This window comes from Solenopsis invicta, chromosome 8 (genome assembly GCF_016802725.1).
Source record: "Solenopsis invicta isolate M01_SB chromosome 8, UNIL_Sinv_3.0, whole genome shotgun sequence".
In the NCBI taxonomy this organism is placed as follows: Eukaryota; Metazoa; Arthropoda; class Insecta; order Hymenoptera; family Formicidae; genus Solenopsis; species Solenopsis invicta.
In genome coordinates this window covers 19125176-19135744 of record NC_052671.1, presented here as the reverse complement: position 1 = coordinate 19135744, position 10569 = coordinate 19125176, and the positions used below count along the sequence as shown (strand labels likewise).

Genomic DNA, 10569 nt, shown 5'->3' with positions numbered 1-10569 from the left:
TTCGCAGAGCAAAGATAGCGTTTGCGAATGCAAGCTCTATGAACAGCAATAGCGTTGCGTTTGATCTAACCTAATTTGAAATATTAACCTAAAAATTGAAATCATGGAGCAAGCTATGGAGCAAGAGGAGCAAATCATCACGCATTATAACAATCGCAAAATTTTAACGACTGCCGTTGTTATAATACGTAAAATAATAGATTCTTCTTTTGATTCATCATCAGAAAACGATGATGAAGAATTAAAAATAATAAGAGATTATAGAAATGTAAGAAGACGTGTTCCAAGAATTTTAAATTACGTGTCACATATAATACCAAATTTAACTAAAGAAAAATTCAAAGCCCATTTCAGGTATGGTTTATTAATATTAATAATTTTTGTTATAAAAAATTACATTTTACGTCTTTCATATTTCAAGTCTTTGCCATTTAGGATGATACCTGAAACTTTTGATTATATTTAATCTTGTATCGAGCAAAGATTAAAAAGGGTAATACCTGGAACACCTATGATTGATCCGCGCACACAATTTCTGTTGGCATTATGGCCTACAGGTGTACCTACCGATTAAACGAAGTGTGGGCAGGATTTGAAAATGCAAGTAGATTTTCTAAAATTATTGGAGCTATAGACGGAACACATATTAACATTCCAGCCCCAAAAAACAATCCTGAATGTTATATAAATCGCAAAGGTCACCATTCCATCCAACTTCAGGTGTGTTTATTGTTTTACTTCAAATTTTATTTCGTAGTCCGTTTTTATTTCAAGACTGTCTTAAGCAATATCTAAGGGCCTAAGCAGAATAGTTGACTTATAATTTTAAGACAAGTTTTACGACTTTAAATCTTTGTCTTTAGTAACGCACAATAACTGTCTTGTGTCTCAAGTCTTAAATTATGAACAAAATCTCTTTAGTTTAAGACTTGAGACACAAGACAGTTATTGTGCGTTACTTAAAGACAAAGACTTAAGTCACAAAACTTGTCTTAAGATTATAAGTCAATCATTCTGCTCAGCCTCTAAGGATACGTTCTCAGTGAGCGCGTCACGCATCGCGACACGCATTGTGAGTTTAAGCAATCAAAACCTCCCCACGTAATTACATCAATTGCGAACGAAGGGACAAAAATGGGAAGTTTTGAGTTTGCATATGTTTATATTTTTCTTCTTATTTAGGCTATTTGTGACCATAAATACCAATTTATTCATTGTTATGCTGGACATGTTGGATCTGTCCACGATCAACGGGTATTTCGTCAATCAGAAGTTCAACATTATTTGGGAGATGTTACAAAATTCCCACAAGATAGCCATTTGGTTGGTGACGCGGCTTATAAATTACATGAAAATTTATTGGTACCATACCGTGACAATGGCCATTTAACAGAACGACAGCGAAATTATAACTTCTGCCATTCTTCAGCAAGAATTGTCATTGAGAGAGCGTTTGGCCTTTTAAAAGAAAGATTTCGTTGCCTTTTAACTACACTTGCCATGGATCGAACAGATTTAATTCCTATGCATATTCTGTCTTGTTGCGTATTACATAACATTTGTTTAATGAGAGGTGATGAACTTAATTTTGAAACAAACGACGTAGAACTTACTGATATAGCAGACAATGTTGAAAATGTTTCTGCTGTTTCTAATGCGGGTGTTGCTAAAAGAGATTTCATATGTGAAAGATTAAGAATGAGACATGTGTGACTGATTAAGGTGTGCGTGTGTGTTTTGATAATCATTTAATCCAATCTTGTACATTATTTTTACTATTTCCTTTTATTATAAAAACATAAAAAAATATCTTTACATGTAGTAAATAAACATCCTTTTTTAAATAAATGCTTCTTATCTCTTATATATACTTATATATATATATATACTTCTTTATAACTTGTTATATAAAAATACTTTTTCTTATACAACTTAACTTTAATACAAAATAACTTTTTCTTATACAAAAATTAAAATAAATGTAATAAAATAAAATAAATCAATTAATGTTTTATAATTTTTTTAAAATTTCGTCAAGTTTTCCCATCAATTTCTCTTTCACTTCCATTCTCTCTCTATGTCTTTTCGCTTTTTCTTCCTCAGTAATTTTTCGGCTTTCTACAATTGCTTTTGCAATGTCAATTGTTTTATGTTTATCTGCAAATATACATATTATGTAGATTTTATCGATAACACTATCTTTTACTAGAACTTCAATACAAATACTAGCAAAAACTAATTCAATTTACAATTTGTAAATTGTGTGCTGACTTACAAGATACTTTAATATTTACATCTGAACTCTCATTGTCAGAAATTTCAGAAAAGGTCGACACGGAGCTGGTACTTGCTTCATCATTATCAGACTTTGAAGATACTTTTCCAGTAGAGGAAATTGTTGATAAAGGCCTCATTGACGGTTTTTTTCCTAGCAGATTGTTCATCAGCTAAACAATTTATAAAATTAATATTATAAACTTGTATGAAAATAAATAATCATAATGTATTACTGTATACATACTTTACGTCTTATATTAAATAATATTATTAAAGAACATAGTAAATATTTGTTATATGATAATAATTAAGTTATTTTCAAACCTCTGTAACTTGAAGAAAAATTATTGCTATCAAATCATAAATTAATTAATAAAGCATTTAAAAATGTAAAGTTTCAACTATAACGCACTATCAATCGTTTTTCAAAATTTCTTTATTCTTCTGTATTTTAGGAAAAAAGGAAAAAAATCGATGATTTTTTTATTGAGTGGACTTTGAAAATAAATTAATTTTTAGCAAAATATAAAATATTCCCTGTTTTTATAGTAGTGTATATTATATACTTCAAAATATTTCCAAGATCTTTTGTCATTGCCCGATTTGTTATTATGGTCCTTTATAGATTTGTATGTCCTCTTCATTGTGTTAACTCTTGTTGTACGTTGCCTTCCTGTAACCTTATAACCCTTATTATTTAATTCTTGAACGATTTGCTCTCATGCCTTTTTTTGGGTAATTTTTCCTGATTTTATTTCTTGCTCTCGTTGCCTATATTCTTCAATTAAGAGCAATATTCCTTCATGAGACCATCTAAAACCTATAAATAAAAATCTTGTCATATGTTGTGCTACATTCATAAAATATTAATTCTGATGCAGCGTCTACAATGGCAGTAAGTTATAAGGTCGTAAGCAAATCGACTAATTACAGTTAAGTTTTCTTATTAAAGCTTAACTATAATTGGTTGATTTTCTTACGACCTTACAACTTACTGCCATTGTAGACGCTGCATTATGTTTTATGATACTAGAACTTGTTCAATCTCTCGATAGGAATAACGTAATAAAATAATAAATTTGTATAAAAACTGTAAATTGATTAGCTACACATTTTTTATTGAATTCTTGTATCATTTGTATGGATATAATAAGACTTTATAATTTAAAAAAAAAATTCAAAGTTTACCTTCTCCTAATTCTTCTTCCGTATTATTATTTGAATTATCCTCCTCTTCAATATTTATAGCTGCTGAACTATCCATAGCTGAAATATCCATTGTAACAGCAGCAAAAATTACTTGTTTGAATATGTAAAACATTATGTTGTAAAGAAAAAATGATAAAATTACAAACCAAGATTTTCATTTTCAGTTGAAGAGCAGCATGCTGTATCATTTTTGGGCAATGTCAGCACTTTTGGAGTTACTAGGAAAGAAAAAACTTTACAATAAAACTGAAGTTAATGTATTACATTGTTCGCTTAATATGCGTATTAAATGAAAATAAAATACTTCATTGCCATACATGAAAACTGTTAAAATTTTTATTAAACACTCACCAGTCGAAATATTTTGACGTGCATAATTTAACAGTGCTGAAGCAAAAGCCATATCTACATGCAAGTAATAACATTAAAGAAAATGACAAAAAGAAATAGATTTAAGCAAGAAAGAAAAAAAAGGAGAAATAGAAAAGACATTCAAAGTAAAAGAATTATCACAGTAACTTCCACACAAAGAAGAATATAAAAATTATTACAAGATTAAGTACATATTACAAGTAAATAAAATAGTTATTAAAAAAAACTGGTAATACTGAAGGAGACGGTCTTCCTCACCGATTTCGCTCAAATTGTGCAATTTTGTGTATTTTGATACGCACAATAAGAATATCGAAGAAAAAATCGTCGCTCTCAAACGGGTAAAAAGTTATGAAGTGTAAAAGATCAGCATTTGTGAGGTTAGGAAATCTGTCACACTGACGACTGCTGACGACATAGAGGGAGATTGAGAACGTGTAAGAGAGAATAGTAAGTCACGTGACAGCTGTCTGATTGATAAGTGCAAAATAAAACATAATTTAAAATGATTTCCCTCTTTTTCCGTAATCCTATAATCTTTATTATACTATTTTGTCATCTTATCACCATGCGGTTGCACGACTTTTTGGCAATAACGCACAATGATAAAGAGCTTATCGACTTTTTAATTGTATATAATTTAATTAATAGTGATATAACGTGTCCACGGTGCAATAATACAGTGACAATTAATAGAGAAAAGCTCTTATTTCATTGCCATAAAGTGTATTATGAGAAAAATAAACATAAAAAAAAAGTAAAAAACAATGTGATTTTAAAGCAAGTGCAAAGATTAATACATGGTTGAGCAATTCCAAATTGAGCTTGGAAACGGTATGCAGATTAACTGCGTATTATATTATGTTGAAGCCTCCACGACATGAATTTTTATGTACAGAACTGCAAATTTCTGAACATTCTATAGTAGATTGGATTTCTTTTTGTCGAGAAGTAAGTTTAATGATATATATTTATTAATATATTGTATATAATATATTTATGCAAAATTTAATGTTAAAAATGATAGGTTTGCATCAATTGGGCTGTAAGAAATTTAACAAAACTTGGAGGACCCAACATAATAGTAGAAATAGACTAAGCTAAGATTGGCAAGAGAAAAAATAACTGTGGCCGAATTATAGAGGGAAAATGGATCTTTGGTGGATATGAAAGAGATACAGGAAAAGTATTTCTTGTACCTGTACCAGATCGCACGCAAGAAACTCTTCTTCAATTTATTAAAGAGTGGATCTTACCTGGAACGACAATAATGTTAGATTGTTGGAAGTCCTACAACTGTTTAAACAGTGAAGGCTTCCAACATCTGACCGTTAATCATTCGATGAACTTTGTCGATCCAGATACTGGTAAATATAGACATATTAAATATGTAATTAACAAATTCATATGTAGACCATATTTCCTATATCACAAAACATATAAATATATAAAAATACTATTTTATTAACAGGAGCCCACACTCAGCATATTGAACGCGTTTGGAGAGAAGTCAGAGCTAATATCCCACGATTTGGAACACGCTCTGCACATTTAGAGAGATATTTAGCTGAATTTCTCTTCAAACGCGTTCATAAATATGAAGACCGTTTAGCCGCTTTCTTCCGTGCGATTGCAGAATTATATCCACCAAAGATCTGCAATGAAGATAATTTAGAAAATAATTCCGAATCTTAAGCTTAGCTAATTTGCATACGGTCTCCAAACTCAATTTAGAATTGCTGAACTATGTATTAATTTTTGCACTTGCTTTAAAATCACATTGTTTTTTTACTTTCTTTTATGTTTATTTTTCTCATAATACACTTTATGGCAATGAAATAAGAGCTTTTCTTTATTAATTGTTATTGTATTATTACACTGTGGACATGTTATATCACTATTTATTAAATTATGTACAATTAAGAAATCAATATGTAAGCTGTTTTTTATAGATTCCTGTATTATATAAAGTAAAATAAATATTAATTTTTAAAAATTATATAATTTTTTTGTGTTTTTAAAGCAGGCATCTTGTGTTTTTAATTCTCAACTTCAAAAAAACAAAAATGTTAAATTAAAGCAGGCAACAGATGTCTGCTTTACAGTCAATTAATTTTTATCTTAATTTACATGATACAGAGGACTTTCCACGTAGAGCGAGGTCCACCCCCATTTCGCCTTTTCCACCCCCAGCTTACCCTCCGTCACAGATGTCTGCTTTGCAGCCAAATTAATTGTTATTTTAATTTATATGATACAGAGGACTTTTCACGTAGAGCGAGGTCCACTCCCATCCCACCTTTTCCATCCCCACCCCTCCCCCGCGCGCGGAGGACAAGATGTAAATGATTCAAGTATTGTCACAAAAAATTGTTGGGTAGTCGAAGCACGGAATGGCCACTTAAGGTCAGTTTCCAAGTTATTAGCACAAACAATAAATCTGCAGCACGGGAAAAACCTTAATGGATTCTATTGCATAGTTAGAGTTATATTAAACAGGTATCATTCACATGCAAGATGCAAATCCTCAACTTGCTAGAGAAATATTACAGAGATTGACAACTCCTAATGTCGTACAAGCGAGAGAAGAGGTAGATAACTTGCGACTAAGAAATGGCCAATGGAGACGGCTCAATTATCGTGATGTGGCAGATTTCTCTATACTTGATTTGAATTACCTGAAAGATTTGACTGTGGGCATTTATCAAATAAATCTAGCACCTTCATATATCTAAGCTATTAAGGGATAATGATGAGAAATTTCAACTTGATCAACATTTCAACAATCCAGGTTTTCTGAGAATTAGGTTGTATTCCAGATTTCGTAATATAACAAAACATCAAATCTTTATTTTATACCAGATCGATAATAGGGATGATGAGAATACTGCTGACAATCCTAATGAGCCAATTAATGGATATTATTGTACGTGTCAGTCTGGAGCTTGTACTCTAGGTACATGTGCACACGTTGCTAGTGTTTTGTGATACCTAGGTTTTGCACGACATGAGGAAAATATCAAATACCCTGACACGTCATTGCTCAATATCACATTAGATGCCGCAGACCGAGAACTTCCAGATAATCCTCGGAATATTGAGATTATTGATGAATAATGTGCGCGCGCACACTACACACGCACGTACGCACGCACGCACGCACGCACGCACGCACGCACGCACGCACGCACGCACGCACGCACGCACGCACACGCACACACACACACACACACACAAGCAAGCACCTGTACACTCATTTTAATCGTAAGCACCATCGTACATTAACATCGATTGCATCCGCACTTTTAAAAATTTTATTTTTTAATTTATAACAATGGCGAAATTAAAAAAAAAAATTTTTTTAAGATGTCCAAGGTCCGATAACGAGGAGTTTTCGAGATACAGCACTTCAAAGTTGGACTTTTAGCTGCAATAAGGGATGAAAAGTCCAATTTTGGAGTGCTATATTTCAAAAACTACCCAATGATGGGACCTTAGTGCCATGGACACTTTTGTTCTACGTGTTGAGAACTACAACATATCAAATTTTAAAAGAAATTAGCCGAGAACCATTTTCCATAAGAATTCTGCGGGGTCCTTTCTAGGTTTGAATGATATCACTGTAAGAATTTTCCAGAATGTACAATGTGATATCGCTCTATAAATTTGGAACACTGAGACTACAGCGAATATGAGAACAGATTGTTTCGCTGTTCCCTACATGGTAGATATCATTATTATACATTTGTAGATGTATCAAATTATAATGGTAACTGCGATCAAGAGACGATATCAAAGTTTTTTACATAAAATCATGTCATTCATGGCAAGCTTTCTGACATAGTGAAACTTCACGAGTAGATCTTTGTTAAATTATAATCTATATTAAATACGAACAAGTGATGTAAAAAATTTATTTTATTGGATATATGGAGGGGATTACATAATAAAAAGGAGGCCAGAAAACACTGTCGCATCGGTCGATCAGTAAGCAGTCAGAAAAAAATATATACAGGGTGTTTCAGACCACCCGTACACCCCTTTTCTCTTCGCAGGATTAGGACCAATCAAAAATATGTTCAGACGAAAGTTGTAGGGTTTCAAAAGATCTATTCAATGATCTTATCAGTTTGACCTTGGATGGCGTCGCCAAGGTCAGATCGAAATCACATTAAGTTTTTTAAATGAAACACCCTATTTTTGATTCCAGAATCTAATAGCTGGTGTCAAGACCTTTCCAAAACACTACAAGAAAGTTTATTTTCGTTGACTACTTTCTGAGTTGTGCGGCTTGAAAGTTACACTACCGCCAACACCATGTAAATAACAATATAAAATCACGTGTTACGCAGAAAACCGTGCAGCCGACACAAAGAAAGTAAACACGCGAGCCGGGCCAACAAAAACAGATCATGAAAAATCGTGAAAGTTAGCTGTCGCGACCGTAGATAGTCACATACATATGTATGTCATAATATTATGTAATTACATTATTACTTTAACGGTAGCACACGAGCAATAACGAGCGCGGCTTTCTGCGTAACGATGTCTAACTCGTGATTTTATACATATTGTTATTTGCATAGGATGTAGTAGAGATGTATTCACCACAACGCTATTGTGACTCAACTCAACACGAGTGACAATAACTCTCTCAAACTTGTCACCTACGTCTTCAATAACCGTCATATCAGTATCAATCGCGCAACAAAAATCCGACCCTCTTTATTAGTCTAGGTTTATTTAGCCATGTCCTATTCCAATGAAGAAGCATATGATATGCTGCTAATTTTAGGTGAGTGTCGAGGTACATTCATTGCAGCGGAAAGATTGTGGCGGGAACGTTATCCTGATCGGACTCCTCACTCGCGAAATGTTTTTTCACGTTTGGCTAAACGAATCAAAATTAAAGGTGTCGTTCAGCCTCAACATAACAAAGGTACACAAATTCGTCGTCCGATTATGGATGAAAGAACAGTGGAAATTCTTGCATCGACAGAATTGAACCCTTATGATTCTTTAAGACGACGAGAACAAGATTCTGGTGTTAGTAAAATCAGTGTTTGGCGCATTCTAAAAAATAACAAATTTCACCCTTACAGAATGTCTGTTCATCAAGCGTTGAATTATAACGATATTAGACAGAGACTTGTATTTTGCAACTTTATAAGACAGCAACCACTTGATTTCCACTTGAAAATTTTATTTTCTGACGAATGTACACTTAAAAGTGATGGATCTGTTAATACTTGGAACTCTCGTTATTGGGCACAAAATAATCCTCACTGGTTGAGAGAAGTAGATCATCAAACCATTTGGAAAATCAATGTTTGGTGTGGAATTATTGGAAGTCAAATTATAGGTCCTGTTTTCTTTGACGAAAATCTAAACGGTGATAGATATTCCGCCTTGATAATGACAGATCTTCCTGTCTTACTAGAAAATATTCCTCTGCAATTGCGCCTGAACATGTGGTTCCAACAAGATGCATGTCCGTCTCATACATCGAGAGTTGCTCGTGCGGCATTAAATACTATGTTCCCCGACAAGTGGATAGGCAAATACGGTCCAATCAATTATCCACCCCGATCACCAGATCTCACCGTCCTTGATTATTATTTCTGGGGAAGGATAAAAAACTTGGTCTATCATGAACGTCCGACTACGAGGGATAATATAATTCGTAGAATAAGTGAAGCAATTCGATCCTTACGTGACGAGGAAATTCTTCGAGCAACCAATGATTTTCAAAATAGAGTTGATGCTTGCATCGCAGAGAATGGTGCTCACTTTGAACATTTAGTCGCTTAACAAAACATACACTCATTCATTCCCGAACGTGAGAGGCAAGGGAACTCACATGAATCAAGCACCCCAAACGTGAGAGGCAAGGGGACTTACGTGAATCAAGCACCCCAAACGTGAGAGGCAAGGGGACTCACGTGAATCAAGCACCCCCAACGTGAGAGGCAAGGGGACTCACATGAATCAAGCACCCCAAACGTGAGAGGCAAGGGGACTCACGTAAATCAAGCACCCCAAACGTGAGAGGCAAGGGGACTCACGTGAATCAAGCACCACAAACGTGAGAGGCAAAGGAACTCACGTGAATCAAGCACCCCAATGGGATGAAATTCTCGTCACGTCCACGTCGTTCATTCTGGATAATGCTAAGCACGGGAAAATGCATACAGTCAATCTGGACATAATTGATCATCAAACATAATTAATCCAGTTAATAAACAAAAGCAGAGTACATAAAACTTTGACTCCCCTTTTCCTTCCCCATACACATACGCATGCACGTACGCACACATCCACACACAAGATTAAATCCGACTAAGTAACCACCACATGGTACATCTTGAGTAATGCTGATGCTGGCGGTAGTGTAACTTTCAAGCCGCACAACTCGGAAAGTAGTCAACGAAAATAAACATTCTTATAGTGTTTTGGAAAGGTCTTGACACCAGCTATTAGATTCTGGAATCAAAAATAGGGTGTTCCATTTAAAAAACTTAATGTGATTTCGATCTGACCTTGGCGACGCCATCCAAGGTCAAACTGATAAGATCATTGAATAGATCATTGAATAGATCTTTTGAAACCCTACAACTTTCGTCTGAACATATTTTTGATTGGTCCTAATCCTGCGAAGAGAAAAGGGGTGTACGGGTGGTCTGAAACACCCTGTATATTGTAACGTGGCAG

The 10569-nt window shown here is 33.9% G+C and overlaps 1 protein-coding gene across 1 annotated transcript; it reads left to right on the top strand.

The window, feature by feature from the left end:
- Nucleotides 1-494: 494 nt before the first annotated feature.
- On the top strand, nucleotides 495-1713 carry LOC105202637 (putative nuclease HARBI1). The gene is made up of 2 exons (XM_026131739.2): nucleotides 495-720; nucleotides 1183-1713. The coding sequence occupies exons 1-2, from the start codon at nucleotides 547-549 to the stop codon at nucleotides 1711-1713; spliced, it is 705 nt and encodes a 234-aa protein (XP_025987524.1). The 5' UTR covers nucleotides 495-546.
- The last annotated feature ends 8856 nt before the right edge of the window (nucleotides 1714-10569 follow it).